Source organism: Carcharhinus amblyrhynchos, chromosome 6 (assembly GCF_965287045.1).
Source record: "Carcharhinus amblyrhynchos chromosome 6, sCarAmb.v2.hapA, whole genome shotgun sequence".
Taxonomy (NCBI): domain Eukaryota; kingdom Metazoa; phylum Chordata; class Chondrichthyes; order Carcharhiniformes; family Carcharhinidae; genus Carcharhinus; species Carcharhinus amblyrhynchos.
The window spans coordinates 96,024,926-96,044,332 of record NC_137329.1 but is presented as its reverse complement, the minus strand read 5'-3'; the positions used below and the strand labels follow the sequence as shown (position 1 = coordinate 96,044,332).

The following is a 19,407-nucleotide window of genomic DNA, read 5'->3' as shown; positions in this document are numbered from 1 at the left end:
TTTGGTTTTCACCTTCAGCATGGTTGGATATTTGGGCCACTTGAAAAACAGAAATGGGTCTCTTTTGTAAACAAAGTAATCAGTAAATTAAAAGTACTGAGTATGTAAAAATGTGGGAGTAAAACAGATGTATACTTAATTTCACAGATCACAATATTTTGTATTTTTACTTTGTAGGGAAACATTGGAAGCTTTGCTTTTAAATAATCCTGTTGCAAATTTCCTGGGTTTGATGAAGCGTATACTCCTGATAATGTTATCTCTGCAATTTGAGTCTTTATGCTGATTAATGGGTTCTCCATTACAGACACAATTTGACATCATTACCACTATAATCCTTGTTCCTGGGAAAACGCCAATTGGTGGTGTCATTATTGCAAGCTGTGCAGATTGGATATGGGCTTTATTGAGGGATAATTCAGTGGCAGTATTTAGTGAAGAGTCCTACTGGCCTACAAAAGGACGGCAAGTGACAGGATAATGTTAACAATGTATACTGCAGTGATTCAATTAAAGCTGTAAACAATTAAGTACTATCTTTATTTGTCCCTGAATTTCTATGGTTATCAAAATATGGAATACCCACGCTAATCATCTGGTACATATATAGTCAAACAATTCATTTGTAGCTAGTGTTGAGATTTTTCAGATCAAGCTGGTTAGATGCAAGGCCCTTCTATTACTGTCCCAACCGCAATGTCAATAAGAAACGCGGATGTCTCCCCTCGCACCATTTTAGAAAACACTTTTGATTATATTGGTGCAAAATGTTTTACAAAATAAAATGTACACATCTCAGATAGTTACTCGTGACAGCTTTCCTTTTATTACCAAAATTTGAAAAACCAGTTATCCTCACATGCTCATGCCCTAAGCAACACAATTCAGTCTCCTTCCAAGAAATATTTCTTTCTTGTTGTGGCAGTGTTTTTATTACACAAATTTCAGTGGGCATGAAATAAAACACCATTTTTGCATATCTACAAAACTTCTTCCACTGCTGTAAGTTTCCATTTATCAGATTTCACTCAGTATGCAGTGTTTTGCAGTTGGAATGTAAATAGCATGGGATAGTTGTATATCAATGGCTCATGTCAGTCTCTATAAGAGACATCTCAACCAGACAGCCAATGTATGCACCATGCATGACCAAACATGCACTATCTTCTTTAATTTAAAAACTGAGGGAAAAAGAAACAGTGAAGGTACAGATGAATGAAGTATTGTTCTTGCATAAGTCACAGAACCACAGAACAAAAGACACCTTTCTCCTGCAGTGGCCAGAATACATGCAGGAATGGCCTAGTTGTAAATCCTGACTATTCAAAACTACAAGTTTCCATAGTTGCTGTTATTTGCTTAGGGTCAGCTCATCTCACCTTCTAATGCAAAGATCATCAATCAATGCCAAGAGGTATCCCAACACAAAAGTCACCATTTTGCACTCTCAAGTCAGTAAACTGCAACATTTGTGGGACACAACTAACACAGCATTCAAATAACTCGATAAAAGAAGATTATTACTTGTTGGAAAAGGTGGGGTGTGAGGTATTTTTAATCAAACTTTTCCTGAATATACTTTTTTAAAAAAAAACTTTGTTCAGAATGTCTCTTGGAGAAGAGAAATTGTGTAATTGCTGACATATCGAAGATTCTTCATGCAGTCAGCAGATTTAAGACCAGCAAGGACTTGTTGGATGTCATTGTTGGGCTTAAGCCTTAACAGTGCAATCTAGAACCTGGGAGGATAGAGATCAGATAGTCCGTACTCCAGCACACCCAACTAAATAGACACAACTGGACAGTTCAAGAAACAGATATTTTTAAAAGTCTGGAGAGCCAATAAATGGGAAGCTAATTTTTCACAGAAAATTGGCGATTACATCTTTCAGGTAGGATATATCATGAATATTTTAGATTAAACTGTGATGCGTTGAGAAACACTCCAGATCAAAAATATTACTCTCCTTGTTCTCAAAGCTCCCATCTACACACATTTTTTGCAGAATATTAATATCAAGAATATGTGATAAATTATAGATTTTGAAGTTTATTAAATATTACACAGTAGAAACCCATTAAATAATTTTCATCATCACTACAGTGCAATGGTCTAGCGATATTGTAAGAGGCTCTACAGAGTGTAACAGACAATATTTAGAATTCTCCAAATCACAATGAGATATAGTGTGGGATACATGGTGCCTCTTGAGATAGGAACACAACTTTCAGGATTAAGACGAACTGCAAGTCCATATTAACAAAACATTCACTATATTCCATGTGAACCTTATGAGACACACTTGTCTGCTATTGCCTGCATATTGATCAACCCCAAGGACAATAAAGCAAGTGACTGTAAATCAGAGGTGGAACTTTGTATTTGCTATATTTATATGACATAAGAACACAAGAAATAGGAGCAGGAGTAGGCCATCTAGCCCTTCGAGCCTGCCCCGCCATTCAATAAGATCATGGCTGATCTGTCGTGGCTCTGTTCCACATTCCCGCCCTCTCCCCATAACCCTTAATCCCCTCGCTTATCAAAAACCCATCAACCCGTGTCTTAAAAATATTTAGCGAGGTAGCCTCCACCACTTCAACGGGCAGAGAATTCCAGAGATTCACCACCCTTCGAGTGAAGAAGTTCTTCCTCAACTCCGTTCTAAACCGTTCCCCCTTTATCTTGAGGCTGTGCCCCCTAGTCCTACTGTCCTTTCTGAGCGGGAAAAGTCTCTCCACCTCTATCCTACCCATCCCATTCATCATCTTATACGTCTCAATGAGATCTCCCCTCATTCTTCTAAACTCTAACGAGTACAAGCCTAGTTTAGTTTTCAGATTTAAATATCAGGGAGTCAACACTGTGAAAGATCTGAAATGCTTTAGAGTGAGCAATAATTTCTGCCTTTCAATGGCATTATTTTCATTTCCTACAAGTAAGTTTTATAAATTACCATCTTTGCACTTTGTCCCATCTTCTAGCAGCTGGACTCCAGTTGGGCAGGCACACTGGAAAAATGGTTTGATTGGAGACATCAGGCACAAGTGAGAACAACCGCCATTGTTGCTTCCACAGGGATTTGGAGCTGTACGAATAATAAAATTAGTAAGTACTAATAAAATACACTCCACATTTTGGCCAACACAGGTTTTAAGGCTTAAATATAAAGAATTACTGTACACCAGCAGTTATATTTTGCAAGTTTTCACGCACTTGGTGCACTTTCACAGAGAAATAAAAACCCAAGCACATGTCACGAGTTTTAGGAATAAACATATCAAATGCATTATTTTAAAGGGCACGATGGCATAATGGTTAGCACTGCTGCCTCACAGCGCCAGGCACCCAGGTTCGATTCTGGCCTTGGGTCACTGTCTGTGTGGAGTTTGCTTGTTCTTCCCATGTCTGTGCGGGTTTCCTCTGGGTGCTCTGGTTTCCTCCCAAACCCCAAAGATGTATCAGTTAGGTTGACTGGCCATGATAAATTGCCCTTTAGTGTCAGGGGGATTAGGAGTGTAAATATGTAGGGTTACAGGGATAGGACCTGGGTGGGATTGCTGTCGGTGCAGGCTTGATGGGCCAAATGGCCTCCATTCATTCTGCAGATTCTATGATACTAACTGGTTTAAGCACCTAGACTTTGGTGTTATGTATATTGTGTTCTGTACAATATGTTACAGGGAAAGAGTTAAGGGTACATACATGCAGTCATTTCTGATGCAAAACATTATGATAAGTAATATTAGTCCATCTGTTATAATTATTTTCATCCAAATAAGAGCTGGAGGTAGGCTTAAAAAAGTCAAAACTAGTGCTTAAACTATTGTGAAAATCAATGTCTGCAAATATATTGAAACTAGACACCAAGTTCAAGTAACCACATTCACTTTTCACAGATCCTCTTTCCCTCCATTCACCCACACGCATTTTATTGTTTTTCCTTTTAGTTCATCCAAGAACCATCATGCAATGATGGGTTGTGTTGGATAGGAAATTAATTCCACTTTCTGACATTTACAACTCACAAAAATAATTCTTGATTAGTTCACCTTCCATTTTCCAATATTCTGGCCATAAGGTGAAAAGATCCAGCTATTTTCTGGTTTTCACCCTCATCAATGCTCACCTTGAGCAATCCAATAAGCAGAAATCTGACACTTCTCCACTTCATGTTCCAAAGCTCAGGTATATCAGCTTTCTTTAGGCTCTAAACACAAAAGATCTTTCCCTTTTTCTCATTTTTCACCTCCCAAGGCAATGCATCATTTTTGTCTGTTTTTTCTGAGCACCATCAATGTAATTTTTAACAGCCTGTCAGGAAGCATGTGGAATGATACTGTGCCTTTAAGAAATATATTTACATCATGTTTTCTGTAAGGGTATGTTTAGAATTCAAATCTGGTTTGCAAGGTGGCAATTTGTAAAATAAATACTTTAAATTGGTAGGTGGAAGAATAGGATAAGTCTCTGGGGTGTTTGTTTAAGCACTGCTAATGCGTTTATGTTTACTAAGGCTTCCCCTGGGGTTTCAGGGTAGAGTTTTCATTAGATTGACTGACAGGGAGAGAGTAATGTGATTAATGGGAGGAGCTAAGCTTGCAGGGACGAAATACTTTCAGCTTTTTTTAAATACAAGCAGTTGACTGTCTGTACTGAAAAGTAATGTCTCTGTCTGCAAAGGCCTTTGAGAGCTCTAGGGCTGTTAATCTGTGACAAACAAATAAGCCCATGGTTTGTTGACTATATCTAAAGAGGGAATTTAAAGTTTCTCAGAATATTGCTTGAATTGGAACGCAGTGTTCAGCAGAATTGTATCTTGTCTTGTTTAGTATTGTTCAACTGTTAAATGTTAAGCTAATTCAGTTAAACTGCGTTAAATAAAATTTGTTTTGATAAAAGCTTCTCAGTGTATCTGTAGAATCGCGCCTGGAATAAAACATAATATACTCCCATTAATGACAAAATTGCAAATAGTTCAGGTCTTGTCTGAATTCATAATATACAATGGGGTTTTTGATCTGTACCCTAACACACACACCCAGCTTGCAGGTGCAGCAGGTGGTCAGGAAGGCGAATGGGATTCTGGCCTTCATAGCGAGGGGGATTGAATATAAAAGTAGGGAGGTCTTGCTGCAGCTGTATAGGGCATTGGTGAGGCCGCAGCTGGAGTACTGTGTGCAGTTTTGGGCGCCGCACCTGCGCAAGGATATTTTGGCCCTGGAGGGAGTGCAGAGGAGGTTTACTAGGCTGATACCGGAGTTGAGGGGATTGAGCTATGAGGAGAGGCTGAATAAACTAGGCTTGTACTCGTTAGAGTTTAGAAGAATGAGGGGAGATCTCATTGAGACGTATAAGATGATGAATGGGATGGATAGGATAGAGGTGGAGAGACTCTTCCCACTCAAAAAAGACAGTAGGACTAGGGGGCACAGCCTCAAGATAAAGGGGAGGCGGTTTAGAACGGAGTTGAGGAGGAACTTCTTCACTCAAAGGGTAGTGAATCTCTGGAATTCTCTGCCCGTTGAAGTGGTGGAGGCTGCCTCGCTAAATATTTTTAAGAAGCGGGTTGATGGGTTCTTGATAAGAGAGGGGATTAAGGGTTATGGGGAGAGGGCGGGAAAGTGGAACTGAGCCACGACAGATCAGCCATGATCTTACTGAATGGCGGGGCAGGCTCGAAGGGCTAGATGGCCTACTCCTGCTCCTATTTCTTATGTTCTTATGTTCTTATAATAACATTCTTGGAAAGGAAACTTCACTCTAATTTTCCCTTTCTCAGGGGGTGGTGGTAGTGGTGGTGAAATTCGGCTTCTGCTCAACATGTTCCCAACTGTTGCATTAAACGTACGCCTGTCCCATTAGGAACAGTACAAGTGACACTTCCAAAACCATCAAAATATTCTAAACAAACTTGTGTCTGCAATTTAACAGAAGAGTAGTTTTCTTTTTTATTGCAACTTTCAAGTGATTGATTGGCACAATTTCCATTCTCCAGTGCTATTTGCTGCTAAAACAAAACAGATCAAGTTAGACTAGATCTTGGCTAACTGAGCTTTATAAAATCCAAAACACCTGTGAAAACTTTATGCACTAGAGGTCAACCACCACAAAAATGATAACGTACTGGAACAGTGTAACTAGAAAAGCAACCTTATAAGTCACTACTTGGAGACTAATGGTCGGAATTACAATGTCATGATTTATGAAATAACATGTAAAAAAAAATTCAATTTGAGGCCCTCTGAGTGTTGTTCTTATGAAACCATGTGGAAACTCCCAAGTGTATTTATCTACTAAAATGCAATCTATACGAAGAACAATCATTTTCTCCAGCTTATATTTAAGAATTGATTTGAAACATTAACGTAATCCATTAAATATTGGACAAAGTCACACACGCAAATGTTAAAACAGGAAATGGATAATAGGCTGCAAGTTATCTTCAGTTCTGAAATATTAATTTCTTAACCCAAGCAGCAGCATGTGGATCTGAATTTTAGGATAATAACTTGTCTCCTGCTATTCAGGAACCAAGATATTTCAGTGACATTCAATGAACATAGATTCACTGTTACTCGAGCAGCTAAGGCTTATAATTACAATAACTTCGTCAAATCAATATTCAGCATTTCTCTCAAAGGATTTTGGATGGCATAATTTTTTATTTCCTACAAAACTTTCTCCCATTTGAGGGATGGTAGTTATAAACATTAGTCTTACATCCAGAGTTTAAGGGCAAGAGAAACAAATGCAGGGGGCAGACTATCTGGCTGTTTCAGCCTGCTGCACCATTCAAATAAAATCAAGGCTGATCTGATAATGGCCTCAAATCTACTTTCCTGTCTGCCCTCCCCATCCCCCAGAACCTTAATTCCCTCGTAGATCAAAAATCTGTCTAACCAAATGGATAGAGAACATTCACTTCTCAGTTATAATATATTGACAAGACTGTAATATACTTTTTCTACACAGCGGAATCCTGATGAAAACAATGTATTTTCATCAACAGAAAATGCTGGAAAATCTCACCAAGTTTGACTGCATCTGCAGTGAGAGAAGACAGTTAACGTTTAGAGTCTGGATAACTACTTGACACGTTAGCTCTGTTTTCCCACCACAGATGCAGTCAGATCCACTGAGATCACCCAGCATTTTCCGTTTTTGTTTTAGATCCCAACACTCGCAGCAATTTGATTTTAAAAATGTATTTTCATACTCAGTTCAGATATAAACTATGCTTCTATTCTTTCTAAAAACATGTGCATGCAAATAATGATTCTTGCACAAGGCAAATCCATTATGGTTTAGATCAAGTGATAGTGGAGCATGTTACAGTTTCAATAAAGTTACCTACCACGCCCTGGTGACAGATTTAGGCCACCATTGACTCTCAGTTTTAAGGAGCAGGGCAGAAGCCTTACAGGTTTTACATGGGAGGCCTCTTATGTGCAGCAGCACAGGGTAGTGATATCCCAAGGGTTCTCTTAAACTTGAATTGTCAGGATAATTAACTATCCGCCTGTCTATACCAATTACTAACCATTGCTAAAATAAAGCCGGTATTTACAACTTTCAAAGTTTGGCCCTTTATACTTCATGGAACAAACTGAATGGTGAAAGAATCTTTTTTTCTCTCTCTCTCTTTCGCGCGCGTGCACACACACACACACACAGTTTTAATTAGAATGGTTAGATTTCCAAATTATCAACACAATATGAGAGATAATTAAGGGCTGTTGGCTTCAAAATTAAACATTTTAATAAAAAATCTTATTTCAATGACAACACTTTTACAAAGCTTTTGCAATATATAGAGCACAAGCAAACATCAAATGCAATCAGCAAATTCTTCTTCTCGGATTATTCTATTCTCACCACATTTTAAAGGTTATGCGACACATATGCATTAAGCCAGATACTCTATCCTCATGTTTCCTATACTACAACAATGACTATATTTCAAAACTACTTCAATGGCTGTAAAGTAATTTAGGCCATCCAGAGTTCATCAAAGTAAGATGGCACGGTAGCGCAGTGGTTAGCACTGCTGCCTCACAGTACCAGGGACCCGGGTTCAATTCCAGCCTCGGGTCACTGTCTGTGTGGAGTTTGCATGTTCTCCCCGCGTCTGTGTGGGTTCCCCCTGGGTGCTCTGGTTTCCTCCCACATTCCAAAGATTTCCAGGTTAGGCTGACTGATCATGCTAAATTGACCCTAGTGTCAGGGGGGTTAGCAGGGTAAACGAGGGTTATGGGAATAGGGTCTGGGTGGGATTGTGGTCAATACAGACTTGATGGGCCGAATGGCTTCCAGTACTGTAGGGATTCTATAAATGTAACTCTTTGTTTCTTGACCACTAAAACGCCTTCTCAATTATCTACAATGACCTAAGCCGGGGATCAACCACAGGTCCCTGGCACTGTGAGGCAGCAGTGCTAGCCACTGTACCACAGTGCCATCCTTGTTCTCTTGCATCATTATGCTGAGACACAAAGGAAGCTCCAAACTTTGTCTTATTGTCACTACAAGCTGCACCTTTCAAGGCTGCCATGAAATGCTCTACAGAGCTTCTTAATGGCATAAAGGAGTTGATGACTTGGCCAAGCAAAATATATCCTCCAAATACCAGAGAAGTCCACAAGGGCTGTTGGGGTTCTTGGAGTCATTTAACAAGTTATAGGCACGATTTAACTGCATATGCAATAAATGGAGAGACAGACATCAGTATTGTACCATAAAATGCAGAACACATTGTCGCAAGATGGAGTTGTACTCGCTTTATGGCCATAGAGTTTATTTGGTGAGTAAACTCAAGCTCTGATCAATTAAAAGATTTAATTGCTTGGCTTGTGGATTTGAAAATACTCATTAAACAATGTGTAGTGTATCACATATTCAGATATATCAACTTAAGACAGAATACACAATCTTACCATTGGGTTGTCTCTGCTGGTTAAAGACATGAATGTCCATGGGGGAGAAAATGTTGCTGTGCACCTCCCGGCGAAACTCTCCAGTGTATTTATTGCATGCATGAATAGAATGAGTGTTCCAGTCTGTCCAATATAAGGTGTCTCCAAACAATGTCAAAGCGAACGGATGTGGAAGTGAGCCTTCAACCACCACTTGCCTGAAAAAAACAAGATTCAGGTTAAACGAAAAATACAATACCTCTTTCTTTTAAACTAAACTATACCAAGAACGTAAGAAGTATCTTCCAACTAATGCTGGCTGAAAACATAATTTGGATACCAGCATTTAAAAGTTTTGCGCTACAATTAAATGTCTAGCAACTTCAAAGTATAAAGACTAATAATACATAAAAACAACTTCTGTGCCAAAAAACTAAAAGCTTTTTCACAGCTATGTGTCCTCCTAATAGTAATACAAGATTGTGAGCTCTGATACCATGATCCAAAGTTGACTGGAACAGAAAGCCAGTAGGTATTTTTTCTTTCAGCTGGAATATGTCCTGTGGTGACATGAAGATTGAAAGAATTACCTTTTTTAGGCACAAATGTTGCACATGACGTCAATGTATTCATCATGTTGGTGCACTGATACACTGATGCTTTTACAATGACTGTAGTGCAGTAGTGAGTGATGCATCACTTTGGATATCATAATATAGTTCCAAAAATATTCTGGAATAATAACATCCCACTTTCTTTATAGCAGCATAACCTTTTCAATCATTGACTTTTTTGGTATAATTTATAAGCTAAAGGAAGTTTACAGTTGATTTTTATAATTTAACAGATAATTCTGAACACAGACGCTTTGGCAGCTTATTCTGTTTTCTTTCAAAAACAATTATTCAGAATATTGTGAATGGATTTGGATTTCATCACTCTCACTGTTGAGTTGGCACAGGATAATGGTGATGTTCTGTGTTGCTCCTGGTGTTGTATGTTGTATCAATTGTTGTGATATTGCTGAATTTGGACCGCTTGTTGATGTTGCTGATGACCGTTCCTGGTTTACCAGCTCTGGTGCAGGTTGATTGGTTCTGATCTACTTACTGGTTTCTGTCTCCATTGCGTATGAACTTGGGTCTCAGTTTCAGCAACAATTTTTGCTGGCTTTCAAGATTGGATCCTGTACATGCAAAGGCTGTCCTCTCAACTTGGGCAGGTCTTTGGCATGCTTGTTGAAGTGCTGAGTTCCCTCCACCTGTGAATTAGTGTTGTCTTACTTTTCCTCTGGTATTTGGAGGATATATTTTGCTTGGCAAAGTCATCAACTCCTTTGTGCCATTAAGAAGCTCTGTAGAGCATTTCATGGCAGCCTTGAAAGGTGCAGCTTGTAGTGACAATAACACAAAGTTTGGAGCCTCCTTTGTGTCTCAGCATAATGATACAAGAGAACAAATATGGTACTGTGGTACAGTGGCTAGCACTGCTGCCTCACAGTGCCAGGGACCTATGGTCGATTCCCGGCTTGGGTCATTGCCTGTGTGGAGTCTGCACGTTCTCTCTGTGTCTGTGTGGGTTTCCTCCGAGTGCTCCGGTTTCCTCCCACAGTCAGAAGGCCATGCTAAATTCTCCTTCAGTCTATTTGAAAAGGTGCTGGAGTGTGGTAACTAGGGAATTTTCACAGTAACTTCATTACAGTGTGTTATAATTCAGATCAGAAAGTCTGAAGTGTTTTATGAAGTTCTGCTGGATCATAGGTTTTGCAATTTGAATTTGGCTAAGCATGGGTCAGCATGAGATGTTTCACTTCAGGTATGATTCAACTGATCCAGTAGGGAGCTTTCATCAAACAAAGTTTAGTACAGTTAACACTTAGTAATAATTTTTACCAATTACAAAAAAAACCAGCCATGATACTGTGTAACCCTTGACAAACATATGAAATATTCCAACCAAGCAATCTCCTTAAAACATATCCTTGGCACAGGTTCAGCACAGAAAATATAAATGCTCACATGATGCTGGAACTTAGTCCTTCGGTTGGATTCTACAGCTCTTTTAATATACAAACAAGCTTAAAATCAGAACAGCTTCCCAAAGCACCAGGGAGAGAGGGAGAGTGACACTAGTTACTAACTAGCAAACCGCCAACAGCAGAATTTTCACTCTAGGAAGGTAAGAAGAGATGCTGCAAGCTAGCCAGCAGAGTATACAATACAAGGGAGAGAGAAAGAGAACATTGCTTTTCAGTCTGATGTTCAAAAACTTTCCAACCAAAACAGCAGCCAGCAGCTCAAAACAGAAAATGAAAGAACTCCTGTCACCTGACCTATCAACCATCCTTCCCCTTAACAACAAAAAAAGTTGTAAAATCCCAGGCACTGCATGAAGCCCAGAGTAAAAATAAACAAAAAACTTCATTTAATCCATTTAAGCAGCAATAACAGGACTGATAAGCAGACAACTGGGAACTATGAAAAGAAACAAAGCTGCCTATAACTGCAGAGAACATGATTCAAAAAATACATTTCTTAAAAGCAGAGTAGCATCACAACGTAAGCCTACCTGTGACACTAATAAATAAACTTAAAAACATATCTTCTCTAGATTAATAATGATGTGAGGCTCAAAATCTTCGAATCAATCAACTGTCTTGTCAAAACCTCCAGATACATTTAGACCAGATATTTGTTGCTTCTAATCAGAAGGTTCTTTTCCCAATGTGTGTACTACCTTCAATCCTCAGTGATGTCTCCTTATTTCCTGGTTTATTCAAATAAGCTGCAATCCTTCGTAACTGTTCATCACCAGGATAGCTGTTTCAGTAATATCGAATATGTCTCTAACGTTCTTTTGGTTTTTTTTCTAGCTGTTGGATCTTAGATCCCTAATGCCATTAGCACGATGTTGCTTGGACTCAGAGCACCCCTATTTGACTAATCATTTTTTTTCAAATTTTTCAGGAAAGATCCTGTGGTATAGTCTGCGTGGGATGATGTTATTATCCTGTGCTCCAATATCAAGTTTCAGCTTCAGGTTTATGGTTGTGGGCTTATTACTTTCTCTTTTCCTGATCTGAAGGTTGTGTGAATTTCTTACCTCTGGTAATTGCTACACCTACACATCTCTTTGCGCTGAATGGTTGCTACGCCTTCAGTACCCTCAAATGCACTGTCATCTTCCAAGTCATGAATGTTTTTATTTCCTCCTCCCACCCCGACATACTAAGTTAATTGGGGATGATGAAGTGGCATCATTTTTATTTCATACAATGCCTCAGTGCAAATATGCCAAAGAGTGAGAAAGAAAGGGGAATGTCAACTGAAGCCAAGTGATTTTCAGCAGCTTGGAATCATAAATTAACATGAGGCTCCTAGCCATCGCTTAACAAACAGTTTTGAGAAATGCAGAACAATGGGTTCCAGAGAAAGGATCAACAGAAAAAGGGTGTTTTTTGGAAGCATGACAGAGACACAGCAAAGCAGATTCTAGCATGGTTACATCAAGTTCCGAAGTCGGACACATCATCAAGAAAAATGTCAAAGCACAATCATGACATTACAGCGCATATTTACACTCTTCAGCAATCATTCACAGAGGTATCAGTGGAGGTTAAGAATGGACCCCCTATATTTCCTTTCAAATACAGGATAGGATCTCATCTGTTGATGACTCAGTAGATAAACGCATCATGTGGGTTCAATCACTTCTCTCAGTTGACACAGGTCACAGCAAAGATTGATTACCATGCCCCACCTTTCCCCAAAAAGTGGAGACATTGGGGGATGGGAGGGACGGTGGTTGTGGCACTGTGTCAACTGAGAGAAGCAATTGAACCCACATGAATGTTTATCAGATCACTGGAATAAATCTCTGGTCTTGAAACAATGCCTTAGGATCTTTCACATCCGCCTGAACTAACATCTCAGCTGAAAGACGGCACCTCACCAACGTAGGACTCTTCCAGTGGTTCACTGAAACGCCAGCTCACTTATCTTCTCCAACTCAAGTGGGGCTTCAACCCTGAATCAAATTAGAGACAACAGTGCATAATATCCACGGGTCAAACAATTTCATAGTGTGTCTCACTGTTGGTTCGCAAAGACCTAGCTCCGAACTTTTCTCAAAAGTTAACGCTAAGCAGACAGTTGAAGACAAAATACAAAGCCACATTCCTACATAATGGTAGCTACACACCAATTTAATTAATACTTTTGCATATTGAAATGTGATCATAGAATCACAAAATTATTATAGGGCAGGAGTTGGCCATTTGGCCCACCATGCCAGCACCAACTCTCCAAATGAGTATCATGACTTAGTGCCATTCCCCTGCCTTTTCCAAGTATCCCTGCGCATTGTTTCGATTTAAATAATTAATTATCAAATGCCCTCTTGAATGCTTTGATTAAACCTGCCTCCACCACACTTCCAGGAAATGTACTCCAGACCCAAACCACATTGAGAGAAAAGGTTTTTTTCTCACATCACATTTGCTTCTTTTGCAAAACTTTTAAAACTGTGCCCTCTTGTTCTTGATCCTTTTACAAGCGGAACAGTTTCTCCTCATCTACTCTGATTTTGAACATCTCTATCAAATCTCCTCTTAGCTGCCTTCTCTCCAAGGAGAACAGCCCCACCCTCTTCAATTTATCCTCAAAGTTTCTCATCGCTAGAACCATTCTTGTAAATCTCTTCTGTACTCTCTGTGACGCTTTCATATCCTTCCTATAGTGTGAGGCCCAGAGCTGTACTCAATATTCCAGCTGAGGTCTAACTAGTGTCTTGTATAAGTTTGTCATTACTTCCTTGCTCTTGTTCTCTATTAACCTATTAATAAAATTCTGGATGTGATATGCTTTATTAACTATTCTGTCCACCTGTCCTGCCACCTTCAATTATTTATATACACATATGGATGCAACCATTACAAATTAGAGCCAACAAGAGGAGGTAAAGGGAGAGAAAGTTAGCAAAATAAAGAAAAACTGAGAACTGAGTTCAATGCACATCTGGTTAGCTAATCAGATTAGCCAGCATCAGACCCTAGTCTGTGAACAAGCATGTAATCATACTTTTTATATTTAGCGAAAGCCCAGAATTAAACTTGTTTTGCCCAATTGTTGTCGACATCACTGCTCGAGTGTCCACCTTAACATTTACACAACAAAAAGAATGGAACTGGAACAAAGTTGTTCTGCAACTTTCAGATGATAGCTTGAATGGCATAAACCACTGCCTTTACATAGTAAATCATATTATCCCTTTCCTAATTGACTGTAATAGCTGCATGCAAAATAGTCTCAATATAAATTCCAGCTGCCTTTTAAAGTACTACTTTAAATGAGGTACAACCCATCCAATTACACAGGAAAACAGGATTAGCACCCCCTACTTTTCCCATCCAGCTCTTAATATATAATTGCCCACCTATTCTCATTCACCACAGCTAATGAAATCATGCTGTTCTATACAATTGTGCCTTCTTCTCATTTAAAATAATCCTCAAATATCCAATGTAATAAATGGTCAAATACAAAATATTAAAACAGGCTTAGCAACAAATTGTCTTTTTCAGCAGAGTGCAAATATACTTCAAAAAAACCGCAAGGATGTTGAAAAGCAAGAGATAGATCAAGAAAAAAAACACTTAAAAATCCCACCTAGCTCAACATTAAAATCACAATGCTTACGTGCCAATGTAATTTGCCATCATTTCACCAGGATAACCCTCCTTTTTGTAAATTCCCAAAAAAGGGTGGCCTTGGACCACATTTTAGTGGTGTACCAGCATTGTGTCATTACATGGTAGGACAAGATTTCACGTTTGCCATTAACAGTACAGTGAGCTGAGGCCATGTACCAACTGACTCAAAAATAACTTCTTCCTGCTGCCATCAGCCTTTTGAATGGACCTACCTTATATTAAGTTGATCTTTCTCTACACCTTAGTTATGACTGTAACACTATGTTCTGCACTCTCTCCTCTCCTTCTTCTCCATGTACTCTGTGAACAGTATGCTGCCTGTACAGCCCACAAGTAACAATACTTTTCACCGTATACCGATACGTATGACAATAATAAATCAAATCAGCCACTAAACTGAGCTAAATTACCAGGCAAGTGGATTAAGACCAGTTAAATAACATTACATTGGGAGTGTATAAGGAAGAAACAAGTGACAATTTTTAAATACAAAATAAGTATTTCCCGCTTGGATTAAGCATGACTAAACCAAGGGAAATTTCAAAGTTGTACTATGGATATTTAAACAATAGAAAGCACACTAAATGCTGCTGGAAGTTACATGTGTGGTACATATATTTTTAAATAAACAAACTGATATCTGACAAGATACAACCATTAGTACATTTAACTTCATTTAATATAACTGAGGTCATAACCAATTTAGTCTTGGACCTGTGAATGGACAGCACATACTGTTTCCAGTTGATCCACTGTCAAGGAGAATGAAATTTGATGCTTCAGAAGTGCCCTTTATTTGGTTAGGTCACACCTCAACTACAAAAGTTTGGTCTGGGGTAAGTTGCTTCCCCAGCACACTTCAGAACTGAAGATGACCTTCCCATTTTTGTAAAATTGTCACAAGCATGATTTTTCTGCATAACCCAAGTTGTCCAGTAACACAGGCTGGGATTCTTGGCCATTCTACAGGGAGCCCCGTGTGTGGAAAATCCTGCCCACAGTGTACTAGCCACATGACCATGAAGCGCTGGGCTTCCTACCTGCAATTCTATATATATGGAATGAACAGAGGGAGGGAAAAAAGGCCAAAAACAAAGGTGTCTGTTACTCTCCTCCTGTCCGCAGAACTATTATATATGCAATGCAGTAAAAAAAAGGCAATCATGTCATAAGGCAGTGCTGTTACATTATAAAAGGCTAGATACTAAAGTACAGTCAAACTATTTTTTGTGCATTACCTCTACAAAAAAAATCAGTGAAGGCAAAGTTATTTTTCCTAAATTTTATGGCACTGAAAATTAACCGCTGGAGTTGAACTGCAAGCATTCTGTCCATTTTGTTCCCAAATGTTGTCGTTTTACTGTTCAGGAAATGGTGATGATATGCCCAAAATACTGTTAATGGAAGCAAAGGATCTCACTGGGCCCCTTGCCTCCCTATCAAACCTCTATATCAATTTCAATGCTTATTAGGCCCAGGAAAAATAAATCTCCTCTTCAGGGCTCTACAGCAGAACTTCAAAAAGCTAATCATTTCTTGGGCTGCAGCAGTAGCAACCCCACTGCTGGATTTTGTGTCCAACTAGAGCCCAACGAATACAACTCCAGGAAACGGGTCAGGCTTCTGGCATTGCCTGGGCAGTGTGTCAAAGTCCCCACCCCATTGCAATACTTCTACAAATGAGAATCCAGCCTACTATCAAACAAAATTAGAAGCACTGTGGCTTAGATTGATTAAGTAAAATTATGGTGAAATCGCTCAAAATAACAGGAGCGGGCTGGGGTTAACTCTTCACACGTCTGAAGGAGTTAACTCTTCACTCACCTGAAGGAGGAGCGACACTCCGAAAGGTTGTGCTACCAAATAAACCTGTTGGACTTTAACCTGGTGTTGAGAGACTTCTTACTGTGTTTACCCCAGTCCAATGTCGGCATCTCCACATCCTGCTTATATTCCATAGTCTCCTCAATTCTTTCTGCCTCATCTCAGCATATCTTTCACTCATACACTTGTCTAGTTTCTTTTAGAAAATGACCAAGCCAGTTATCGTAATCACTTCCTATGGAAGACTGTTCCACATTCCAACCACTTAAAGAAATCTTTCCTTATTTCCCTTAAACTTGGGTATACAAGAGCACAATTTTTGAAATCTGCAGATGACACAAAAATTTGTCTTGATTTGTTGCCACATGTATTAGTATACAGTGAAAAGTATTATTTCTTGCACGCTATACAGACAATGCATACCATACATAGGGAAGGAAAGGAAAGGAAAGAGTGCAGAATGTAGTATTACAGTCGTAGCTAGGGCGTAGAGAAAGATCAACTTAATATAAGATAGGTCCATTCAGAAGTCTGAGAGCAGCAGGGAAAAGGCTATCCTTGAGTCAGTTGGTACATGATCCTAAGATTTTTTAATCTTTTTCCCAACAGAAAAGGGTGGAAGAGAATATGTCTGGGGTGCGTGGAGTTCTTGATTATGCTGACTGCTTTTCCAAGGCAGTGGGTAATTTAGATGGAATGGAGGGCTGCTTTGCGTGATGGACTGGGCTACATTCCCAACCCTTTGTAGTTTATTGTGGTCTTGGTCATAGCAAGAGCCATACCGAGCTGTGATATAAATAGAAAGGATGCTTTCTATGGTGCACCTGTAGAAGTTGGTGAGAGTTGGAGTGGAAATGCCAAATTTCCTTAGACTCCTGAGAAAGTAGCGGCATTGGTGGGCTTTATTAACTATAGCATCTGCATGGGAGGACCAGGACAGGTTGTTAGTGATCTCCTCCACCACCCCACCCAACTTCCAGTTCCCCTATGCTGCAATGCTGTAATCATTTTAGGATTATATTGCATTTATTAGAATTTCTATCCATCAAGATTTTATTTAATTAATAATTATATCTACCCTATGCTCCTCATTCATAATTTTAAAGCCCTCTATCAAATCTCTCTACGTCATTTTTTTGCCCTAATGGCAAAAGCCCCAGCGAGTACAACTTTTCCCAACAGCTGCAACCTAATCTCTCAATGCTTATAAATCTTCATTGCACTTTTTCCAATGTTTCTTTGCCCTTCTTCTAGTTTTGGAGCCACATCTGTGTACGGTACTCATGATCTTGTGTCTCAGGCTGCTATACAAGTTAAACCTAATAATGCTTACGAATTTCATACTCTTAGAAATAAATCACAGTGCACCATTAGCATTTTTAATGGCTTTGCTGATTTGCGGCTTTAATGATTTGTTCACTTGTATCCTACAGCTCATTGTTCTCCCATCTCATTGTCTTTTTTGAAACTAGACTAGGTGGTGTTTCTATATTTCCTACCACAAATGCATCAACGCACATTTATGTTGAATTTCAATTTCCTCATAACTGCCCTGTCTGCAACTTTTCAAATGTTTTGCTGCTTTATGTTCCATTTTCCTGAGTGCTAGTTATGCCTCCAAGTAAATTCAGTTCCCCAAAATAAAACGGTGAAGAGGAAGAAACTCTGGCTATTTTGTGAAACAGTACAGATCATTCACATTTATATTCAATTTCAAAGCAACACTGCACAGGCACACTCAGACTGCGCACAGTTTTGATGGATATTTTGCAGTGGCGTTTGACAAAATAATTCTGAACAAAGTGAAAAAATTCAGTCAGACATAGTCCCAAGATAACTCACAGCTCGGCTTATTAACACAGATGTTTCCTCAGGGAAAAGGTAGCAAATCTGCTTGTATCAACCCACATCCTGACTTATTAATAAGGGTTATCGCTTCAGGGAACAAACCATAATATAATTGATAAGCTGCCTCACTAAACCACATCATCTGCTTCACGCAGTGGTCACAGGAGAGAAGTGTGAATTTGACTGGCATGGCCCTACCATGTCAGAGGATGAATGCATTTCAGTAAAATATTCTCTAGAAACTGGGAACCAGGGTACATATGCTGGTTTCTTTTAATTATGTTGGCTTAGTCTAAAAATGAAGCTAGAGAATTTTCCCATGTGGCACAAAGAGAAAGCTATAATACAAGGATGCAGAAGGGTCATTTTATCAACAGCAATCTGGTGAAATAATTAAAACTGTATGGATAATTGGGGGCAGGGAAGAGGACAACACAAGAATAAAAAAAATCTTTAATTCAACTGGAATGACAACTAAACTAATCTATGCAAACATTATAGACAGAGTGCCTAAAATTTACATTACATTCATAACAGACAAGTTCCAATTCCTGTGGCAGCAAGGTTAGGGGGAAAGAGGTAGTATTAGTCCTTCTGGCAACCAGACTGTAGGAGGTGCAGTCCCTATCACTTATACTGTCCACGCATATTAAGAGGTAACTGCCCATACCAGGTAAATCTGACAAAAGCTCCGCTACTTTGGGCATACAGGACTGGAAGGCCTTGGTAATTTGATGTTCACAAACTGCAGTCATTTTCAATGCTTCTGAACTGATTAGCTTTATTATAAAGAAATTTATTGAATTTCTCAGATAGGTTACAGTTTGAAAACCCTGCTCAAAGAGGAGTAACCAGGAAAATCAGAATCCCTCCACCGCATCTCAGCTTCTCTCATAGGCCAACAATATGATTTTTGCTTTATTGACCCAAGTACTTATCCCTAACATCCAAAGTCAAAGCACAAGGACTAGCTGTATAAATACTGTGGCTACCAGAGCAGATCAAAGATGAGGAATCCTGTAGTGAGTAATTCACCTCCTGAACCCCCAAAGTCTGTCCACCATTTACAAGGTACAAGGTACAAGTCAGAAATGTGATGGAATTCTCTC

At 39.2% G+C, this 19,407-nt stretch overlaps 1 protein-coding gene across 2 annotated transcripts in view; it reads right to left on the bottom strand.

The window, feature by feature from the left end:
- The window catches only part of lrp6 (low density lipoprotein receptor-related protein 6), a 179,864-nt gene that overhangs the window by 43,551 nt on the left and 116,906 nt on the right, over positions 1 to 19,407 (bottom strand). For both annotated transcript variants that reach the window (XM_080191019.1, XM_080191020.1), the window contains 2 exons: positions 8,938 to 9,134; positions 2,958 to 3,089 (listed from right to left, as the gene is read on the bottom strand). In XM_080191019.1, coding sequence (XP_080047145.1) covers positions 2,958 to 3,089; positions 8,938 to 9,134 — 329 coding nt within the window. The remainder of the gene's footprint in view (positions 1 to 2,957; positions 3,090 to 8,937; positions 9,135 to 19,407) is intronic.